We start from the raw sequence: 24,253 nt of genomic DNA on the forward strand, positions 1-24,253 counted from the left end.
TATTTGACAGAGAGAGAGAGAGGGAACACAAGCAGGGGGAGTGGGAGAGGGAGAAGCAGGCTTCCCACAGAGCAGGGAGCCCGATGCGGGGCTCGATCCCAGGACCCTGGGATCATGACCTGAGCTGAAGGCAGACGCTTAATGGCTGAGCCACCCAGGCGCCCCCTAAAATACTTTCCTTGAACATTTTGACTGCAAGTATCAAGATTTTTAAAATTTTTCCATTTAGGGGCGCCTGGGTGGCTCAGTTGGTTAAGCGACTGCCTTCGGCTCAGGTCATGATCCTGGAGTCCTGGGATCGAGTCCCACATCGGGCTCCCTGCTCGGCAGGGAGTCTGCTTCTCCCTCTGACCCTCTCATGCTCTCTCTGTCTCATTCTCTCTCTCAAATAAATAAATAAAATCTTTAAAAAAAAAAAAAATTTTCCATTTAAATTGATCCACTAATCCCACTTCTGGGCATGAGGTCTAAGTCAATATCCCCAAATTAAAGGAAAAGGCTTCCTTTAAAAAAAAAAAAGAGGGGCGCCTGGGTGGCTCAGTTGGTTAAGCGACTGCCTTCGGCTCAGGTCATGATCCTGGAGTCCCAGGATCGAGTCCCGCGTCAGGCTCCCTGCTCAGCAGGGAGTCTGCTTCTCCCTCTGACCCTCCTCCCTCTCATGCTCTCTGTCTCTCATTCTCTCTCTCGCAAATAAATAATAAAAAAAAATAAAAAAAAAAGAAAAAAAAAGAAAAAAAAAAGAAAAGGCTTACACTCAAAGAACTTGGAAAATAACAGCATTTATAGTACAATAATTAAAACCTCTTAATATCTTATAATAGAAGAATGGGTGAGTAAACCATGGTACATCCATTAAAAAATAGTAGCCATTAAAAAATGAGGTTAACCAAGAGTATGAAAGAAAATTTTAAAATACATGAAAAGAAAAATATTTATATATATTCATACATGAATATATATTCATTCCATTGTAATATATGAATTTATTTGAATAGTGTGGGTCGCTTGGTGTTTCTTTTGTTTTTGCTATTTTCCTAAAGTCTACAAATTTTCTCTAACTAACATCTATAATGGACAAAAATAACCATTACATTTATATCTTCAATTCCTCTCAAGAGCAGAACACAATGGTCACCAATCTCTTGTAATTAATGACACAAAAACCTGATCTTGACAGAAATTAGAAGGAAAATAGAGAGGCTTTTTTTTTATCCTTAGATTGGGTATATATCATGCTATTTGTTATTATTACCACAGTTGTTGAAATTAGGAAGAAATTGACTTAAGACATTAAATCTTTAAGGTTCCCAAAGGGCTGACAATATTCCCTTATAAATCTTTTTTTTTTTTTAAATTAGGCTCCGTGCCCAGAGTGGAGCCCAACATGAGGCTTGAACTCACAACCTTGAGATCATGACCTGAGCCGAAACCAAGAGTCAGACGCCTAACCAATTGAGCTACCCAGGCACACCCTTATAAATCTACTTTTGAAGGTGACTGTGGTTTCTTTATATCAAACAATGGAAACAAAAAAATAAATAAACTAACAAAGATCATATTTACCATTTCTAAGAAAGTGTGAATGTTCTTAGTCCAGTGGGAAGTGATGAATCTAGTGCAGGCTCTTTGAGAAAGAGGTAAGTGGAGTAGGAAAACCACACTGAGACAATGCAGTTTACACAAATCTTCCATCTCTTGCAGGGCTAAGCAAGTACTTTCCCCCTGAGTAAAATAAAGAAGGTAAAATAGAGATCAGCAGGCTATGAAATTGCATGATACACATGCAGCACCACAAAGGTCGGCAGCCACATTCTGCTTTATTACACTCTTCATTCTATAGGTTTTTGAGTTTTTTTCTTCGTGCATAAATTTGGCTGCATATAAAATATAGATGTCAGGTAAGGGGGCAGGGAACTGCCAGCTCAATAACAGTTTACATAAAGCATTTTCTAAGTATTTTTAGTTAAGCTTAACTTCACATGAGCTGTCCCAGCAGCTAATGAAGTCATGATCCCACAGGACCTTGCAAGGATGGAGCCATCCTTTAAATGCCCTATTCCGTCCAAGGAATCATATTTTAAAAGTTACACTGAATAGTATCAGAGTGAAGAAACCAGGACACATCTAAAAAAAACTTACCCAATTAGAAAAAGGGTAAAGAAATGGGCATATTTAACATGACGGCACAAGGACCTCTTCACCATCCTCAAATGTTTGCAGGGTTGTCACTGGAACAAAACTAAGACTTATTTTGGAGTGCCTCAAATAGGGCCAAATCGGGTCTAATGACTAGAAATTCCAAAGAGATACACTTGGTTCGGTATCATTTTTGTGATAATAATGTAAAATGGCATGCCTAATGACATAAAAGATATTTTACTAAGAATATATTCAAGTAGATATTGGAAAACCAAATATAAAGGATGCTAGGTAAAAGGTAGTAAGTCTTGTTCATTTCGGAGTGTGCACAAAAGTTACAGAAAGCTTCATTTACTTTAATAAAAATTCAGGCAAGAATCCCCAGCAGTCAGATTGTATACAAAATGGTATGTGTACACGTGTGTGTGTGAGTGTGTGTACGTGTGCATATGTACACATATCTATAGGGATGACTATTTAGCTGGACAACAAACGATACTGGCCAACAGATTCTTAATGAACTCTATCAACCATAAAGAAGGTTAACAGCTTTAGTATTTTTCCAGCTAGGATGGCACTAAGACACTACAGCAAGAATGTTCGGGGAAAATCGGAGGGGGAGACGAACCATGAGAGACTATGGACTCTGAGAAACAAACTGAGGGTTCTAGAGGGAAGGGGGTGGGGGGATGGGTTAGCCTGGTGATGGGTATTAAAGAGGGCACGTACTGCGTGGAGCACTGGGTCTTATATGCAAACAATGAATCATGGAACACTACATCAAAACTAATGATGTAATGTATGGTGATTAACATAAGAAAATAAAAAAAATTTTAAAAACTAATGATGTAATGTATGGTGATTAACATAACATAATAAAATTAAAAAAAAAAAAAAGAATGTTCCTTCTAAAGACAGTTTGGTATTATGGAATTTGAACAAGACAGATACAGGTTCAATCCTCATTCCACACTGCTATTTAATTAAGGAATGTTACCTGGACTATCTGAACCTCAGGGATTTCCATATGTGAAACGGGAATAAATACCTCCCTTAAAATGCTGTTGTGAGGATATAAAGACACAAGGCATATAAAGAACCTGCAACATTATAATGTAAGCTCTCACCAAGCGCTAATTTCCTTTCTTATTACCCCTTCTTCTAGATAATTGGACAAATGTGATTAAATGTGTACTAAGGGGAAACGTCTGTATAGTAAAACACTAAATCATATAACAGCATCATAGATATTTCTGATAAACAAATTCCAGTTTTTCCCTCTTTTGGGAGAAATTTATATAATTAAATTGGGGAAATAAATAAAATACCAAATGGAAGAAAAGGTAGATGAAAATCACTAAAATTTCAAAAGTGGAAAGCAATGATGTTTCACAGTAAAGTTATAACAATCACACCTCTTGGATGTTAGTTTTCTCAATGGAGGTAGTCTTCTTTCTATTTTCTAAAAAGTGATGGTACATTCTCAAAGACAATGAGCATGAAGTAACACAAAGAACACGCCGAATGTCAGATCCTTCTGGCCAGAGTTGCTTAAGCTGAGAAATAGTTTCACATGCCTGTCACAGAAGAAAACTGTAAATGTCATGATATTTAAAAAATATTTTTATTCATAAGTAATCTTACTAGAAGAAATCATACAAAGATATGACTATATAAAACTACAAATATTTCTGTTAAAAATGATAAAGAAAATTTTAAGATGGGAAAATACATATTTTTGTAAAATCATTAAAATTTAACTATGTAAAGAGCTCCTATAAATCAATAATAAAACATCTCAGCCTTTAATAAGACATGAGCAGATAATTCACAAAAGAAGTACAAATATTAACAAAATAGAAAAAATGTTCAACCTCTCTAGTAATAAATGAACAAATAGCATATTTTATTTATAAAATATATATAATATACATATAAATAAAAAATATAAATAAATATAATATAAATAAATTTAAATTAAAAATAAATATAAATTTAAAAATACAAATATAAATAAAAAATATATAATAGCATATTATTTACAAATTAACAAATATTAGAATATTCTAATGATAAAAGACAGCACTGTAAATCATGTGATGTGTCATTTCTCTTATACTTTGCTAATAAGAGTACAGATGGGTACATAATTACTGCAAAGCTATTTAGCAATACATATGATTACCATTAAATATATTGATACTTTGTGACTGGCTATTCAAGTTCTAGGTATCCAGGCTAGGTAAATAACACAAAATTTGTACCAAGATTTATGCACCAAGATGTTCATACAGAATTATTTGTAGAAACCAATTCTCAAATAATTTAGGTGTTTAGCATTAGGGAAATATTATGCATCCAATAAAAATAGAATATGTGAAGAATTTTTAATAACTCAAATACATGTGGTATGCAAGAAACACAACTTAAATAAAGTGACTCAGAAGGACTAAAAATAAAGGGATGGATAAAAGTATACGAGGCAAATGGCGGGGAAAAAAAAGGAGGGAAGAGAGGCTAGCAATTTTTACAGCAGTCTAGGGAGAATTCAAGCTCAAAAGCATTAAATGTGAAAAAAAAGCATTAAATGTGAAAAAGAAATGCACTCTTTTATTCTAAAAGCCACAATTTATAATGGAGATGTAACCTTTATGAATGATTCATCTCATATGAATAATTATGAATAATTATGCAACATATAATGTCACAACCAAATTTACGATGCAAAAATTACAGGAGATTAAAGGAACTATATTCAGAAACACACTAATAATAACAAAATTTAATATACTACTTTCAGTACAAGAGAAATCAAGTGGACAAAAAACAAGCAAGAAGATAGATGACTTAAACAGCATAATCAATAGTGTAGATCCAATGAATTAAACTCTGGTGATAGAGAATATGTATTCCTCTTAAGTGCCCCAGCACATCCATAAAAATTGGTCATATGTTAAGTCACAAAGAAAACACCAGTAACTTCCATAGTGTAGAAACACTACAAACTGCGCTCTGATCAAAATACACTACAGGTAGAATTTAGTTTTAAAAATAAAAAGGCACAAAGACCCTTCAATCTAAGCTTAAAAACATTTTCTATAAAGCTACTCCTGGTGAAAGGGAAATACAAACAGAATTTATAAAAATGATAATAAAAACACTACATATCATAATTTATGGGATAAATTTAAAGCAGTGGCCGAAGGAAAATTCATTGCATTAAACATATTTAACAATAAAAATGAAAGAATAAAAAAATGGATTAAGTTCTTAGCTCCAAAAAGAAAATCTAAAAAGGAACAACAAACTGAACTAAAGGAAAGCAAATGGAGGTGAAAAATAAAGATAAAAGTATGCAAAAATTAAGAGAAAATTGGTAGATCTAATTAATAAATCAAAATTCTAGGGATTTTTGAAAAACTTTAAAAAACAGACAAGCCACTAGCAAATTTGATCATTAATAAGTGGGAGAAATAAAAAATGTACAGAATAAAAATGTAAAGATAAAATTACTGAAACAAACAATTTTTTAAAAGTCATATAGCCTACTTTGCAAACTTCTATGCAAATAAATTTGAAATGTAAATGAATGGATAATTTCCTCATAAGGATTAATTATAAAAATTGACCCCATTGGAGTTACTAAGCTTAAATAAACCAATTTCCATAGGACAAATAGAGAAAATTAAGAAATTATCCCACAAAAAAGTACCAGTCCCATATGGCTTTATAGGGAAATTCTATTTTAATCTTCAAAAACCAGATAATCCCAGTGATCCATAAATTATTTTGGAATACTGAAAAGAAAAAGAAAATATTCTAATCTTTTTTTATGAAGCATGCATGACACTGATACCCAACCAAATAATTACAGTGTACCGAAAGAAAACTACAGAAAAGTATCACTCATGCATACTGATGCAAAAATTGTAAACAAAATATTAGCAAGCAGAACCCAACACCATATTAAGAAAATAATACCATGATCCAATAGGATTTATTCCAGAAATAGAGTTGCTTCAATATTTAAAAATCCATTTATATCAAAATACCATATTAATAAAACTAATTATTTAAAAATCATAATTGTATCCACAATTTCAATACACATTCACGATAAAAACACTCAAAAAAATATAAGTTGAGGGATACAGTCTTAACATCAGAATGAATCTATATATACATGTATTGTATAATGGGGAAACACTAGAGACATTTCTACTAAGATTAGGAACAAGGCTCACTATATCTGCTACTATGCACCATTGTACCAGGTTTGTTACCTAATGCATCTAGACAAGAAAAGGTAACTTCAGGCATAAGAATGGGTAAAGAAGATTTAAAACTATCACTGTTCACAGATGATATGATAGTATATATGGATAACCCCAAAGAATAATTAAACTAATTCAAAAATTAAAATGTCAATGAGACATCAGCACAAAGAATTGCAACAAAAATCAACAGGTTTCATATGTATAAACAACAAAGAGCTGAAGAACACAATGGTAGATAAAATCTTGGAATAACAGCAAAATTTACTTAATAACAAAAAAACATTAAATACTTAGGAAAAACTTTAACAAGAAATATACAAAACATATATAAGGAATTTTTTTTAACTCACAAAAATAGACTAGAACAGATGCACCCCCTCTTCTTGCATGGAATAATTCAACATTATAAAGATGCCAATTCTCTCCAGTTTAATTTATAAATTCAATATACTCTAACAAAAATAACAAGATTTTTTTTAACTTAGACAAGTTGATAACAAAATTTCACATGGAAAAATAAAAATGCAAAATGGCTGTAAGAGAAAAACTATACATGGAAAACCTAGCTAAACAATACATTAAAAATACTATTAAGTCTCTATAATCAAGAGTGTAAAATTTGCAAATAAACCAGAGGAACAGAGCAGAAAGTCCAGATTTATTTCCAAATACATATAGAAATTTAATAAATGATGTGGCATCTAAAATCACTGGGATAAAAGTGGACTTTTTAATAAATGCCACTGAACATCCCTTTGAAAAAATAAAAATTATATCCATATCTCACACTCTCTACAAGAATGAATTGCAAATAGATTAGGAATCTAAATTTTAAAAAATTGTAAGTATAAGAAGAAACCACAGGCAAATCTTCTTTTTAACCTTGATGTATGTAGGGAAAGGCTTTCTAACTGTGACTCAAAATCTAGAGGCAACAACACTTAACAAAAAGATTAATAAATTTGACAGTAAAAATTTTACATTGGGAGGGTATGTGCTATGGTGAGCTCTGTGAATTGTGTAAGACTGATGAATCACAGACCTGTACCCCTGAAACAAATAATACACTATATGTTAATTAATAAATAAATAAATAAAAAGAAGGAAAAAAATTTTTTAAATGTACACAAAAAAATCATAAACAAAGTCAAAAGACAACTGACAAGTTGGAAGAAAATATTCATAAAATATATCACAAAGTGCTAATATCTGTAATATAGAGAAAACATCTATAATTGAAAGAAAATAATGATATAATCCTTCTAGAAAGAAAATTGACAAAACCTAAGTAAGCAACATATACACTTATCTTTTGACTCGATTCTATTTTTAAAATCTACTCTGAGGCTATACCTCCAATAATACAAAATTGCATATACTACAGATGATTATTTATTATAGCATTGATTATAATTGCAAAATGTTGAAAACAAATATAAATTCTGTAGTAAGAAATTGGTTAAACAAGTTATAGTACATCTATATGAGAGAGTGCTATGCAGCTATATAACATAATGAGGGAGATATCTATAAATTGCTTTTAAAATGATTTCTAAACATGCTGTTAAGTGTAAAAAGAAAGGTACTGAAAAATATCTATAATATGTGATCATTTATTTAAGAAAGATGATACAAGAAAATACACACATCTGCTTTTTTGTGCAAAAAATAGTAATAATAATGCAAGAAGGATAACTCTGAAACTAAAGAGAAAAATTACCTACAGAAAGTATTTGGGAAAGGGGTAACTGTAGAGGAGAATGGGATCAGAGTAGCAGGGATAAGAACAAAGCGTCACTTCTTTGAGCATATCTTTTTTTATATCTCTGATTCTTAGAATCCTAAGTATGCTTCCTATACATTTCATATACCCTCCAAAATAAACAGGTAATTAAAAACAACCTGGAAATGGGTTGCAGGAACCCAAAGTGAAATACAAATACTAACCAATGAACCTAACTATATTATTAATGAATAACAACCAAACTAAATGGGGTGTGCAAGAAAAGAACTAACCTAAATAACTTTGGAAAGCAGTGTTTTACATATTCTATGACTAAAGATAAAAAGAACTGCACATAAATCCTGTAATCCAATTAGTAAATGTGTTTCTCACAAGATATGGTTAGCAATTCTAAAACCACTTCATGTATATACTAGAATTGAAAAAATAAGTAAATATATTGTATGTAATGAGAGCTGACTTTCTCATAATTGGAGAAAGAAATTACAAATAAAGAAAGGGGAGGTGTAAAATGAAGGATATGAAGTTGGATTGGAGTATAAGTTATTGGTATGAATGCATGATATTTAAGATAGATGATAGATTAAAAAATAGACAGGCATATATGCATGGCTTAGCATACATACATGTATTTCCTAGCTGTGTCTGCTGAAAAGTCCTCATGACACCCCAGTAGAAATGAACAAACATAATTCCCAGATCTTGGCTTCTAAATGCTGTTTTCCAACAAAAGCAACCAGAACTCCTTGGAGAAGTGGTAAATTTCAAGGTTGAGGCAGAGAAAATACAAGATGAGAATGGAACATCTTGTGGTTTCAAAAAGTAAAACAGTGCTCAAAAAGATGGGACCTGATGAATTTGAAGATAAATATACATCTGTGTAACCATCACCACAAGGTATGTCATCAAACCTCAATAAAGGGTTTTAGAAGAGAAAAAAGATGGGGAGGGGGGTTGGGCATGCAAAAGAGTGCAAACCTGAATGAGTCTCTAATGTTCAAACCTAGAACAATTTGAGCACCAAAACAATTGTAATATTGGACTTTAATCTATAATATAAAATATCCACTAGTCCATGCTGATATAAATAAATAAACAAGTAAAGGTCAGAGATACAAGGGCCCTCCCTTACAGGAGAATGCAAAGTAAGAAAAGTAGAAGGAAAAAGTGAAATAGAAAATAACCATTAGGCAAACAGATCTAGCAATAACTGTCGCAGACAAGATCCATTGATGGGTTCTAAAATTAATTGGCAAAAGTCTGAGAAAAAACAGGATTTGCAGAGTCAGGAAAGATAGTAACTTTATGGTGGAGAAGGCCGGAAGGCACCAGCTTAATCAGTGTTAAGACATCAACATCATGAACCTTAGATATATTGTAAACACCAACTCACTGGCATTCTTGCCAAAAATACATAATAACCTCATTCCAATCATTAGAAAACATGAGACAAGCCCAAAAAAATAAATAACTGATCATTACCTTTCAAAAACATCAAGGTCACAAAAGACAAGGAAACATTGAGAAACTACTACAGATTGGAGGAAACTAGAGAAAAATAACTAAATGGATGTGGGATCCTGGTCAGAATCCTGGAACAGAAAAAGGACATTCGTGGAAAAGTAAGTGAAACTCAAATAATGTCTGAATCTTGGTTAATAGTATTATACTGATGTTCATTTCCTGGTTTTGAACAATGTACCATGGTTACATCAGATGCTAATATTAGGGGAAACTGGGTGAGAAATCTATGGGAAATCAGTACTATTTTTGCAACTTTTTTATAATCAAAAAATTAGTTCAAATAAAAAGGTTTTTTTTTAAAGTTTCAGTACCTCTTCCATCATATTCTTCCATTTTAAATTTCCAAAAAGAGATTCCAGTGCTGAAATTCTACATTCTTCCAATTGTTTAATCAGGGTTTTATAAGCACTCTCAATCTTCTTTTTATTCTGTAAAAGGATGGCAAGTCACATAAATTGTCACAAATAAAATAGCTAATCACTTTCCAGCTACAGAAAATCATATATTGAAGATATAATTGTTAAAATATATTTCCCAGTTAAAAAAATTACACTAATGTAATTACAGATCATCAACAATGCTTTTAAAGCCTGTCAAGCAGCACTATTTTGTTCTTGCTGAATTAATTTTTGTTTGGGAATTTAGTGCATTTTATTTTTTTAACAACTTTATAAAAAGTATAATTAACATAATATAAAATTCACTCACTTTTTAAGGGGACAATTCAATGGTTTTTGGTAAAGTTACAGAGTTGTGCAGTCACCACTATAATTTAATTTTAGAACATTTCCAACATCTCAAAAAGAGTGTGTCATTTAATACATTATATTTTATTATGAAAAATTTCAAACACACACGTAAATAAGGAATAGCATAATCTCCCCCCAGGTACCTATCATCCTGCAACAACCATTATCAACATATACTACATTTTTATTTTCATCTCATATAGTCCTCAAAGAGATAAATGAAATAACCTCTTTAAAATGAGTGTTCAATAAACTAGGAACTATATTAATATACTAGAAATAAAATCTAACACTTAAAAAAAATCTTCTTAAGGAGAGATTGAGAAAGATGTTTGTAAGGCACCCTTCAAACTCAGATTCAGAAATTGCTCTAACAGAATAAAATGAGATCAAGTGATTATAGTACCTCTTCCCAAATTAAAAATCAATCCCAGGGCTGTTCCTACTCACAGTAAGCAACTAGAGTTGGAAATAGTTTAATGACTGGAGTTCTAACTAAAGCAAAATAAATTATCTTATCAGATTTCATGACAACCATCTGGATGTCTCCAAATACCATGAGGGTATTACTATTCTCAGAGTAAAGAATGTTAACTGACTCAAAAATCATTTTGATGAAATACAGCATTATCTTGGGGCGCCTGGGTGGCTCAGTCGGTTAAGCAGCTGCCTTCAGCTCAGGTCATGATCCCAGGGTCCTGGGATCGAGCCCTGCGTCGGGCTCCCTGCTCAGTGGAGAGTCTGCTTCTCCCTCTCCCTCTACCTGCCTCTCTGCCTACTTGTGCTCTCTCTCTATCTCTCTGTCAAATAAATAAATAAAATCTTTTAAAAAAATAAAAAAATTAAAAAAAAGAAATACAGCATTATCTTCACATTTAGAATTCACTATAAGTAGTGAAATTTGAACAGAAACTAGATTTATTTATAATATCAGTATGCATTTTTAACTCCCAAAAGTTCAATAGAGTAATTGACAAATATATCAATCCAGTAAAAGAGTAAACTCAAGCAAGGGATTAAATTCTAAATACTTCAAAAGTTCTATTAATGATTTAATATTATGAAATAAACATTTCACTTATTTTCCTTCCTCATCACCCTTCTCCATTGTTTTATTAAAACTACCATATTAATGACCTCACTGATATGAGGAATTCTTAATCTCAGGAAACAAACTGAGGGTTGCTGGAGTGGGGGGTGGGAGGGATGGGGTGGCTGGGTGATAGACATTGGGGAGGGTATGTGCTATGGGGAGCGCTGTGAATTGTGCAAGACTATTGAATCACAGATCTGTACCTCTGAAACAAATAATGCAATATATGTTAAGAAAAAAAAAAGAAGATAGCAGGAGGGGAAGAATGAAGGGGGGGAAATCGGAGGGGGAGACGAACCATGAGAGACGATGGACTCTGAGAAACAAACTGAGGGTTCTAGAGGGGTGGGGGGTGGGAGGATGGGTTAGCCTGGTGATGGGTATTAAAGAGGGCACGTTCTGCATGGAGCACTGGGTGTTATGCACAAACAATGAATCATGGAACACTACATCAAAAACTAATGATGTAATGTATGGGGATTAACATAACAATAAAAAATTTTTTTAAAACTACCATATCAAAGATCATTTCAGTAGTATGTCTCAGCAATAGAGGCATAAGTTTTTCCCTCCAATCTAATGCATTTCTGGCCTTCATTAACTTGGAGGCAGTATACCATATAGTAGTTAGTCAAGTAAGGGCTGGAGTCAGACTACTTTTCAAATCCATGCTCTATTTTATTCATTTAGTGTTGATGATGAGCAAATTGCTTATTCAAGTATCTATTTCCTCACCTGCAAAACACAGGTGATACTAACACCTAACTTAAAGGGCTGTTGTAAAGGTTTTAAAAAATGACTCATGAGAAGTACCAATCACTGTTGTTATTACAACAAGTTCTGAACCTATGACTGCATTTGTATTATCCTTATCAATTTTCTAGATTTCTCTGTTAAGCTTATGATAATTTCCATAGAAGTGGCAGAAATAAAATTAAGTCAAGTAACATGGAAAATTTTGTAAAATTCTAAAAGAAATTTATCTTTAGATATCAATTACCTCTTTGAAAAATATTTGGTTTTTATACATGCTTGGCATAAGGTATGCATAAAGTCGAAGAATATCAGATGTTTGCCCTGAGGAAAGCACAATGTTGACCTTCATTGCCCAAGACTGAGTAATTAAAAAGTTGAAAAGGTATGTTTGTAGATGGTTCAGGCCTTCATCGGCAACTATCAGGTAATATGGGTAACTGTCTTCCAAGAAAATCTCCCACTCCTGTGACAGGCATCCAGAAAATTTTGTTCGAACATCAATGCTGGTATTATGCTGAAGATGAAGAATTAAAGCAGTTCTCAAAGGAAGAAGTTCAGGGAAGTTGAAATATGCATACTCAGCATCCTGTGGGGATGGGATAAAGTATATTCTTTTGAAATTATCATTTAATTGGTTTACATATATCATTAGTCATTAAAGGAATATGTTCCAACACAGTTTTGTTCTGCTTTATAGTCAGGGAATAGACCCTTAAGCCTTGACTGTCATTTCACAAATACATGCCATAAATCACAATTTGGATTTAAATACATACATCCCCTTTAAGCAGGCACATAATAGTCAAGATTTATCATACTTTTCCTTCCTATTCTTTTCCTCTCCAATGTCAGCTCAAAAAGAAAAAGGACAGAAAAATATGCAAAAGCAAATGGTGGATATAAATTATCCAGAACAGGGAACCAAGGTGAATCACTTTGAGAGGATAGTTCCAATTTAGTATGATCCTCCTGAATCGGCAGAGGTTTTTCTCAACAGATCAGAATTAGTGCAGTAAACTAGACTATAAACATTAGAATCATGGCTCTTTATTCAAAACATTGCTTGCAAGAAGTTAGCAATGTTTAAAAATCTAGCAATATTGTAGATTGCAAAGTGAACAGACACACACCAAAATCCTTAAGAGTAACACACTGGTTACCTTCAGGACAGGATAAGGAAGAGGTGGTAGTGGTTATACCTATCTGTAGTTGAAACTCTTAATATTTTACTAATTATATTCATAATTGGAAAAGGAAGACAAAATATATTCCCTCAGAAGTATTTACTATAGAGCAAATAATAAACAAAGTAGTATTAATGAGTTTGACATTTTTCTGGGTTCAAATAAATTGACTGCTGAGTTCTGAAGACAGAAGCAGTTCTCAGAGTTGGAAAAGCAGAATCCAGAGATCAACTGAGCTTCCGTTGAGGGGATTTCTCATCCTCCTTCATGATCCTGTGTGTCCTTATATGAAGTTTAATTATTGAGAATAAAATATGTTCTTTTTTTAAAGATTTTATTTATTTATTTGTCAGAGAGAAAGAGAGCACAAGCAGGGGGAGCCACAGGCAGAGGGAGAGGGAGAAGCAGACTTCCCGCTGAGCAGGGAGCCCAATGCGAGATTTGATCTCAGGACCCTGGGATCATGACTGGAGCCGAAGGCAGATGCTTAACCAACTGAGCCACCCAGGCATCCCTAAAATATAATTTCAAATATGGTAATTTCTGAATACTGGGATTACGAGTATTTTTTTTCTGTTCTTCCCTTTAAATTTTCTGAATTCTTATAGATATATTTAACTTGGTAATAAGGAAAAAAATATAAAACAGTAAGGAATTTTAGTTTTAGTTCTTAAATCATAGTAAAGAATTCTACTGTCACATGTTACCTTGAAGAAAACTATGGCAAATTGTCCTCCTTTACTGATAAGATCCATAAGATAGCATTCAACCAGATAGAAGAAGTGGAGCTCCTGCCCTGGCTTTAATGATTTCTCACGTATGCATGTAGCAAGTAATGAATCTCCATCAATCAGAAAAAATTCAGATTCAACAAAATCATTGAATAAACTGGAATATCTAAAATGAAAGCAGTTAAAACAAAAATTACATATCGACTCAATAAGGCCCAAAAAAGGCAGTAGCGTTGTTATTATTATCCATTATCACTATCACCAGCAAGTAATTTGTTGAGTAATTATTTTATGTCAGACTCTATGATAAGACTTTTCAAGTATATCCATATGCATGACTGTCCTTCATAGGAAGATCATTCCTATTCTATAGATACAGAAACTGAGGCTCAAAGAGATAGAGCAAATTATGTAAGACCACGTGTCAGAATCTGGATTGGAATCAGGAATTTAACACCTCTATTCTGCATACAGACCTGTATTAAATGCTTCCCACTTAATCAATCTTATCTTTCTAAAACAATAGGTTCATTGACAGCTGTGTACAAATAAAGCAAGAGAAAACTGTGTCCATTCACCATCAAACAGCTTGAAAAGTTCTGTGTTAAAAACCATACATATATATATAATTATAGATATAATATACTATAATATATACTGAGATGATAGACTTTACTCTTTTTAGACAGACATTACTTTAATGTCAAATAGATATACAGGAAATATGATATTGAATTGTACATCTCTTTATTTCTTACTACAATACTCACTCAGCTTTTGGCACTGCACTCAAAATTAGCTGTGACATTCTCTCTAAAACCATCACGTGTTCTTCTAAATCTGTAAAAAAAGATTGTTTACTTATTATTTAAAGTTATTTTAATTCTATTAAATTGTGTAGCTTAAAGAATCATTATTTTATGATTTATAAAAATTTTAAATTGAAAATTACCCATTCTTGCTGCTACCTGGGCCTCGAACCTGAACTGGAAAATATTAAATATAGCAAATATCCTTTACTTTGGTACCTCTAAGCAGCAGTTATTAATGAAAATGACAGACCTACAAAGAAAGAAGAAAAATTAGAAATTCATTTATTCCATCAACAAATAGTATTGAATAACTACTGTGTATTAAGCAAAACATCAGGCAGTGAGAATACAAGAATGAACAAAAGACAACATGCGGTCAGTTCTCATGGAGCTTAACCTCCATCAGGAAAGACAAATATTAATTGGATAATTATATAAACAATGGAAAATTACAAATGTGACAAAGTCAAAGAGAACAGAGGAAGCTTCCCTAATGAAGTAATGCTTGAGCTGATTTCTGAAGAATGAAACAAGAATTAATTAAACAAAGGAGGAGAGGAGAGTAGCATTCCAGGCAGAGGGAATATCAAAATACCATGTACAAAAGTCTTATGGCATGAAGGAATGTGGGTGCTACTAGATCCAAAATAGAAGCCAGCAAGGCTGGAATGGAGAGAGTGAGGAAAGAGCTAGCTGTGCTAGAGAGTTCCAGAAATATAAGAGCATGCAGAGCCTTTGAGGGCATATTTTCATCCTAGAAGCCATTGATGGATTTTAAGCAGGTAGTGTTATGAATGGCTTGACAATTTCAAAGATTACTCTGGCTATAGTAGAGAGAATAGATAGGATGGGAGCAAAGTTCCTGTTACTGGAGCAGAGAGAAAAACCATTGTCCAGAAGGGTAATGATCATAGTTTGATGTAATATAGTTTGTTGGTAGTTTGGGGAACTTACGGATATTAAATATTTAGAAGGTAAGTTTGACATAATTTGGTAATGGATCTGATATGGATGGAGAAGAGGGGGTACTGAGTGAGGGTTGTCAAGGATGATTCTTAGGATTCTACCTGATGCAACAGGATGGAGGACGAGGCCATTCCCTGGGCAGGAAAACTTGGAACAAGCCCACATTTCAGGGAAAGATCATGAATGCAAATTTGTGGTCAGTCTGAGTTTGACTTGATTTCAAGACCTATCATAGGATAGGTCACAGGAGTAATGAAATATACAGGTCAATGGGACACCTGGGTGGCTCAGTCGTTAAGTGTCTGCCTTCAGCTCAGGTCATGATCCCAGGGTCCTGGGATCGAGTCCCACATTGGGCTCCTTGCTCAGCAGGAAACCTGCTTCTCCCTCTGCCTGCTGTTCCCCCTGCTTGTGCTCTCTCTCTCTCTCTGACATAATAAATAAATAAAATCTTTCAAAAATATACAGGTCTAGAGGTCAAACACAAGGTCTGGGCTAGACCTGAATATGCGAGTAATTTTAATATTATTGCAAACAAAGCCATTGATATAAATGAGCTTGCTTGGACAGAGAGACACAGTATCATGGAAGAAGAAAAAAGGACTGAAAATCCAGTTTTGCAGATCACTAATATATAATAAATGTCAACAGAGAAGAGGAAGCATCTGCAAAGGTAACTGAGAAAGAACTGTCAAAGTGGCAGAAGAGAATGCACTTGAGCATTCTGTCAGAAAAACCAAATATTGAGACATTCCTCAAATATGCCATACAGTGTGTTAGGGCAGTGAAACTTGATAGATGGATAGATAGGTAGATAGATAGATAGATAGATAAATATTCATATTATATGACATTAAGGAAAATATAATGGTGAGGCATACATTGATATTAAATATTAAAATAACAATGCAAGGAAGTTTATGACTGTAAAAATGAGTAAGCTTAAAGAAAGAAGAAATTACTGTGGGCTGGAATGGAATGTTTAGGAAACACTTAATGGAGACAAGGGTAAAATCACGGTCTCTCACTTACCTAGTTATTCCTCCTTTTTTCAGATATATAGAACATCTACTCCTCACCAAGCACTGTACTTGCTGCAACATATGCAAATATGCATAAAACACGGCCCTTACAATCTGGTAATGGTTTAGAGAGAATTAAATCAAAAAGTATAATGTGCTGAGTGATCCAGCAGAAATGGTACAGGAAGCTATTAGAGAATTGAAAGAGTTCTTCAATCAACTGGAGAGGTCCTCTGTTCTGAGGTTTTAAGGACACATTGAAAAAATGTGGAAGAATTATGGAAGCATTTTGGAGAAGGTAAGAGATATAGAGGATCCCATTTCAGACAACAAAATAGCACTGGTTTAATGCACAGAGATATGAAACCACATAACAAGTTTGATGCCACAGACTGTTCCACATGGTATAAAACAGAATGACTTGGTTGGAAATGAGACAGGAAAAGTAGGTGTAGCCCAGGTTATAAGGGGCTTTTGCCCAGGCAAGAAGTTTAGAGAATTTCCTGAAAACCCTCTGCCATCCAATTCATGCAATCCTCAACCTCACTAATTGCACATTAGCCATATTGTCTTCCTTCAGTTCTCCAAATTGTACCAAGCTCAAACAGAAAAGATGAGTCAGTGAGAACTGAGTAAACAGGAGAAAATTAACCCCAAGTATCTTATAGAAGGAAGAGCTCCAGAAAAGGTAGGGTCAGACTGAATGAAATAAGATGAAACAAGGTAATTCATAGATTCCCAGATGTTCACAATGCCCTTAATGTCTCAGAAAAATGTTTATGGTACTCCTAGGACAAAATAAATACCTAATAGTTTATTTATTAAGTAGTTAGCTCCAAACAAATTAATAAGTCCTAACAAAATCATTTGAAAATAGAATACACATAAATTGAAAGAAAGAACACCATTTTTAAATTAAATAACAACAATTACTAATGAGGGCGCCTGGGTGGCTCAGTCGTTAATTGTCTACCTTCGACTCAGGTCATGATCCCAGGGTCCTGGGATTGAGCCCCGCATCAGGCTCTCTGCTGCGCGGGAAGCCTGCTTCTCCTTCTCCCACTCCCCCTGCTTGTGTTCCCTCTCTGGCTGTGTCTCTCTCTGTCAAATAAAAAAATAAAATCTTTAAAAAAAAAATTACTAATGAGACATATGTGCCTATTATTGGACACTACAACTTTTCAACAAGAGCCATGGTGGCAGAATAAAACCCTTCTCAATTTGACAACTAAGGGATTCCAGAGCCTGCCTGCCTATCTCCTCTCACATATCCTACAGGAAACTCCTTATGAAATTTCACCCTGAATTCATGCCTCATTTAACATTTACACAGAATTTATATCACTATGCCCAGTTCTTTCTTATTTAAGGGAGAGGCACATTAGAGAAAATAAAACAAACTACCCATCATAATAACCACTGAATAAATGTAAATGAAAAAATTAGAATCATTAGATATTGGGGGGGGCTATTAAGAAGAAGCCAGATGAATAAACACGATTCAAGGACAGAATAGTCCTTTAAAAAGTTCAAATTAGCATCCCAATAATTACAATATTATCTAATACAACAATAACAGACCGCTACAGAAAAAAAAGTAAATGCTCATAAAAATTTTAAATATAATTTCAGGAAAAAATCATGTGCAGAATAATAAAATGGACATGCTGAAATCTTAAGTTGGAGATCTAAAATCCAGGAAATTTCTTTTTTTTTTTAAGATTTATTTATTTATTTATTTGAGACAGAGAGAACATGAGTGGGGGGAGGGGCAGAGGGAGAGGGACAAGCAGACTCCCCTCTGATTGGGGAGTCCGATGCAGGGCTCGATCCCAGGACCCTGAGATCATGACCTAAACCGAAGTCAGACACTTAACCAACTGAGTCTCCCAGGCAACCCCAGGAAATTTATAAGACAGAAGAAAAAAACAAAGAGATGGAAAATAGAAAACAATATTAAGAAATACAGAGGATAGATTTAAAAGTTTTAAATTCATCCCACAGTAATTCCAGAGGGAAAAAACTAAGATTCTAAAATGAGTGGAGATAAAAATAACCAAAGATATAATATTTAAAGTCATACAATAATATTGGAGCACAGTTAAAGTACACATTTTTAGACTGAAAAGTTATTCCAAGTACTAAGAAGAAATAATGACAAAAAAGAAACACACACTTAGAAATAGCACCTTCAAATTGCAGAGCTCCAAGAGCAAAGAGAAAGATGAAGATATGCTGCAAAGAAATATAAGTAAAGTGGTTAAAAGCATAAGCATTATTGGCAGAATGCCTAGGTTTTAATCCTAGTTCTGAAACATACTCTAGTTTTATAATCTTAGGCAAGTTATTTACTTTCTCTATATCTCAGTCTACTCCTCTATAAAACTGGGACAGACAATAATGTTACTTTCCTCTGGCTGTGTTTTCTAGCTTTTTAAATGTATGAGCTGATGTGTACAAATTGATGAAAATAGTACCTGGCACACAGAACTGAATAAAATGAGGAGCATCTTTGGATGTTTTGATAAAAAAAAACAATGTTTGCAAATTTCCCAGGGGAAAATATTTTGAACTTAGAATTCCATATCTAGTCATTCAATCCATTAAGAGGGCAGAAAGTATCACCAGACATTAGAGAAGTCAGAAATTTCACCAACCACCTATCCTAAACGATAATTTTATTTAAAGAGATGATACAGAAAATTAGCCGGGGGGGGGGGATCAAGCATATGACAGTCAAGAAACAGTGAAACTACATATGATCCAGAAAAATTAAAGGAAGCTATAAAGAAAAATAGGAGGATCCATGATACTTTGAATTTAGAAAAGTATCAATTTCAAACAGCAGTCTAAATGATAACTACATTTCCAAGCCAAACATATAGATTGCTTCTACAATGAATAACATAATAAATAATTTTATAACTTGTTTACTTGGCTTTCCATTTTTGATTCAACTAGAAACAAATCACAAGAATTAAAGTTTTAAAATATTGTAAACTATGATAAACCTTGACAATATAAAAATAATATAATAACCAAATTGGGAGATTCAGAAAGGGATGAATAGTAGAAAAAGAAGAGTGTATATTAAGTCCCTTGTTTTTCATAGAAGAAAGCCCAGAGATAGCATCTAAAGATAATACATCAAAAATTAAGGGTTTCTACAATCAAGAAGTTAAATTGCCTTTCTTATATAGGTACTGAACCAATGGGGTACCAAATACTATAAATGGGGAAATTTTATTTATATTTCTATTACAACTTCTAATGAATTTATAGATCTTGCTATTTTTAGATGATAGCACAACAAAAATACAGGCAAATATCTACTTCCATGTAGAACTACACCATTGTTGAAATACTCCAATCAAAAAAATTTTTTTAACTTTAATTTGATCAAAATTCTAGTAGCAACAATTAATTAACAAGACATTTATAAGCTAGAGGAACCTGTTAAGTGATACCAGGAAGACTAAGAGAATCTCTACAAGATGGAAAAAGAGAAAGGGAAAGGGAAGGGAAAAGGAAGGGAAAGGACCCCAATTTATTAATAAATAAATTACAAGAGGAAAAAAGAGATTAAGAAAAACTTAAAGACATATCACCCAATCATAGTAGTGCCAGAACTCTATTTGGATTCTGATTTAAACAATCTTTAAAAGGAAGAAGAGAAGGGTAAAAAAGAGAAATCATAGATTATTGGAGTAGATACAGTCCAATCCAGAGAATAAGGCCCAGGGAATGACGCAACCACTTGATAGAAAGACTCAAGTTCCTGAAACACTGTCTGGAGAAGAGCTGACCAGCAATGGACAGAATTCTAGACGGCCTTCAAAACTCCAGCCACCCAGGTGCACTTCCCTGTACAATATCCTCCCCTTGAGTGTGGACAGGATCGGTGAATTGAAGGGGATAGTCTCTCCCATGATTAGGTCACATTATGTAAGACTCTAACATAGCAGGAGACAGATTCTCCTTCTAGCTTTGAAGACAAAAGCCGCCACAGCCAAGAGCCAACAAGAAAACAGGGAACCTCAATGTCATAGCTGCAAGGAATTGGATTCTTCCAGCAACCTGAATGAGCACCCAGGGCCTGGACAAGATGGCAGGCTCAGCAGACACCTTCATTTCAGTCGGGTGAGATGCTGAGTAAAAGGATTCCATTAATAGGTGCCTGGACTTCTGATTCGTGGAAACTGAAAAATAATAAATTTTTATTGACTTATGCCACTAAATTTGCAATAATAGGTTATGCAGCACTAGAAAACTAATGCATGCCCCTTCACCATGAATACATTCTTTTAACTGCTTTTAAGAAATAAATTATTGTGGGGCGCCTGGGTGGCTCAGTTGGTTAAGCAACTGCCTTCGGCTCAGGTCATGATCCTGGAGTCCCAGGATCGAGTCCTGCATCGGGCTCCCTGCTCGACAGGGAGTCTGCTTCTCCCTCTGACCCTCCCCCCTCTCATGTGCTCTCTCTCTCTCATTCTCTCTGTCTCAAATAAATAAATAAAATCTTTAAAAAAAAAAAAGAAAGAAAGAAATTATTGTATGAAGCCACTGAAATGTAGGGGTACGTAGGAATCTGCGAGATATTAAAATGCAGATTCCGGTTCTGCAAGTTTGTAGTTGGGCATCGGATTCTGCGTGGAGTAGGAAGCTGCTTGCTGCTGTCAACGTCTAGATTTTATTGTCCGTGCTCAGATCTGACCTCTCTTAGTTTCTCCTCAAGGCCCCAGATCCCCAGCACCCTTTCTTTCAAGAGGACCCCTTAAATGCTTGAACGCTCGGCCCTCTCCAGACTTTAGACCCCGGCGCTCCTCACCAGCATCTCTTTCCTTGCCTCTCCCCAAGCCTTGCCTCCCGGGGCCAATGAAGAGATCCGTCCACCACCACCGTTTTCCGGGGGCCGTAGTGGCGCCCGCAGCAACCCGCACCACGAGCCCCGCGCACCCAGAGAGGCTCCCGGGCCGCCTCCCGCTCCGACCAGAGAGCTTGAACCCGCGCGGGACATCTCCACTCCAAGTCTCTCCCTTAGTTATACCTGTCCTCTTGGAGCCCGCTCCGCACAGCCAGCCCCCGCTCCTCACTCCCCGCCCCCAGCTGGGGTCCTGCGTCCGAGCACCTCCCACTCCCCACCCCAGACCTCCCCCGAAGTCGGGCGCCGACCTGCTGCGCCTGAGGAGCCGCCCGCCGGGAAGAAGAGACCAAGAGGGAACGAACCTGGAGCCCGAGAGGAAGCTGGGCGGAGGGTCTGAACCCGGGCTTCTGACTAGCGGAGCCGCCGCAGCCAGTCTTTTATACCCTGGAAGGGAGTTTTGGTTTCATTTCTCCTCTCAGGGACGTCTGAGTTTCGTTTTCCTTCAGGAAGTAGGTAAGACAGTTTTCCAGAAAAATGAGTTTTAGCCTCCTTCTCTTCAATCCAAACCTTAAGAGATAGCAAAAACAATAATATGGGCTTTGGAATTTGGACATAAAATAGGGGAAAGTGAGGCAGAGACATCTGGGACCTCTAAACATAAAATCAAGAAGAGCTGTTTAGAAATAGATGAAATATGAGAGTGTGGAATCTGAAGTTCTACCGTGAGAGGTGGAGTCTTGCAGTTCCATCTTAAAGCAAAAAGAAAAACAAAAACAGTATAGAAGAATACATGAACTCGGAGTTTCCATTATGAGAAGCTAATGATTACTGTTCTGTGTGAACTGTATTTGGAGCTTTCCTGGGCCAAGAAATACCATTAAAAATTAAATTGAAAATGCAACATGCTCACGTTTATTTCTGCCTGAATGTTATTTTCACTAAATATCTGCCTGTTGATATCTGCAGTTTGGGTTTTGACACTAGCCTCTCTTTCTTTTTAGTCTCTTAGTGTGCTTAATTTCATGTGCAAATATATTGGAATTCTAGGAGGAGGCAAGCGGAGGTGACAGTGGATTTGGGTAATCTTAGCAACAGGAAGCCACAACTGCTTTGTCTTCAAGGAGAGTAAAGAACAGATGTGCAGACACTGTTCCACAGAGAAAACAGAGAACAGACAGAGCAGTGAATGACATATTTTCTGGTCATAAATTGGAGAGTCAAGATGTTAAAGAAAAAGGTAGGGATGGAGAGGGTGAGCATTTCTCACATCCATCAGGTGTCCATTCATTCATTCACTTAATTGCAAATTTGTGATGGTGTTTGTTGATGATGAAACTGAGAAAGAAAATTAAAAAGTTTGGAACTTGACACATGACTGGTCTAAAGTTATACTATATTCATATTTGTCCTTCACTAACATCTCTAATAATAGTAATACCCTTCCTTCCTCCTGCCAAGAAGCCAGTGTTCTAATTCTTGTAACCTGTGAACATGTTAAATTCTCTAGCAAAAGGTACTTTGCAAAATAAACTAAATAAAGGATTGTGAGTTGAGGAATTATGCAGAATAAACCGGGTGGGCTCAAAGGGTCCTTAAAAGAGGGAGTCAGGAGCAAAGTGTCAGAGAAGGCAAAGTGATAGCTCTACACTGCTGGCTTTGAAGATGGAAGAAGGGCCCACAGTTTAAGAAGTCAGGTGATCTCTAGAAGCTGGGTAAAGGCAAGGAAATAGATTCTCTTGTTGAGCCTCTAGAAGGAACCAGTGCTGTTGACACCTTGACTTTAACTTCGTGAGACTGATTCTGGACTTTTGACCTTCAGAACTATAAGAGACTAAATTGTGTGTGTCAAGCCACTGAGTTTGTTCTAATCTGTTACAGCACCAATAGGAAACTGATACACTATTGTAAACTCATATAATAAGAAACTGATAGCAAAAAAAAAAGAGCAAGAGAGAGAGAAGAAAGAAGAAAAAGAAAAAGAAAGAGAAAGAAAGAAAGGAAAGAAAGAAAACATATTTGCTAGGAGCACAAATAATGGATTTTGTTTTAAGAGGCAGCATTAACTGAGGAGGCTACTGTGTGCTAAGCAATATGCTAATATCTTTATATTTATTCTTACATTAATTCTCACAACAATTTCATGAGCTGTGTACTATTATTTTTGTCATTTTATAGATGAAATAAATAATCCTTAGAGGGATAACACAGCTAGTAAATGGTGCCAAGATTCAAAATCTGGTCTAACCCAAAGGTCTACCTACAGTCTTCTCCATTACATGATCTCAGACAAATTCTTCACATTCTACAGCTGAAAGCCTTTCACTAATAGACAAATGATTTCATTTTGCTTTCTGTTTTGGTTAAATTATTGAGATAAGTTTTTTAGTGTACA

General features: G+C 34.9%; 1 protein-coding gene across 12 annotated transcripts in view; it reads right to left on the reverse strand.

Moving 5' to 3' along the window:
* LOC116637607 (probable ATP-dependent RNA helicase DDX60) overlaps positions 1-22,300 on the reverse strand; it is a 110,808-nt gene extending 88,508 nt beyond the window's left edge. For 4 of the 12 annotated variants that reach the window (XM_032413163.1, XM_032413165.1, XM_032413164.1 and 1 more), the window contains exons 1-9: positions 22,224-22,300; positions 21,034-21,196; positions 15,150-15,259; positions 14,968-15,037; positions 14,174-14,363; positions 12,527-12,868; positions 9,996-10,112; positions 3,555-3,716; positions 1,564-1,722 (exon numbers count right to left, since the gene is read on the reverse strand). In XM_032413163.1, the coding sequence (XP_032269054.1) occupies positions 1,564-1,722; positions 3,555-3,716; positions 9,996-10,112; positions 12,527-12,868; positions 14,174-14,363; positions 14,968-15,037; positions 15,150-15,153 (1,044 nt within the window). In that variant the 5' untranslated portion in view covers positions 15,154-15,259; positions 21,034-21,196; positions 22,224-22,300. Of the gene's footprint in view, positions 1-1,563; positions 1,723-3,554; positions 3,717-9,995; positions 10,113-12,526; positions 12,869-14,173; positions 14,364-14,967; positions 15,038-15,149; positions 15,260-17,007; positions 17,929-17,970; positions 18,000-21,033; positions 21,197-22,169 lie in introns of those variants that run through there. The other 8 variants (XM_032413157.1, XM_032413155.1, XM_032413156.1 and 5 more) reach the window with 8 other exon arrangements.
* Positions 22,301-24,253: the final 1,953 nt, after the last annotated feature.

Source organism: Phoca vitulina, unplaced genomic scaffold (genome assembly GCF_004348235.1).
Source record: "Phoca vitulina isolate PV1807 unplaced genomic scaffold, GSC_HSeal_1.0 scaffold14, whole genome shotgun sequence".
Classification (NCBI taxonomy): domain Eukaryota; kingdom Metazoa; phylum Chordata; class Mammalia; order Carnivora; family Phocidae; genus Phoca; species Phoca vitulina.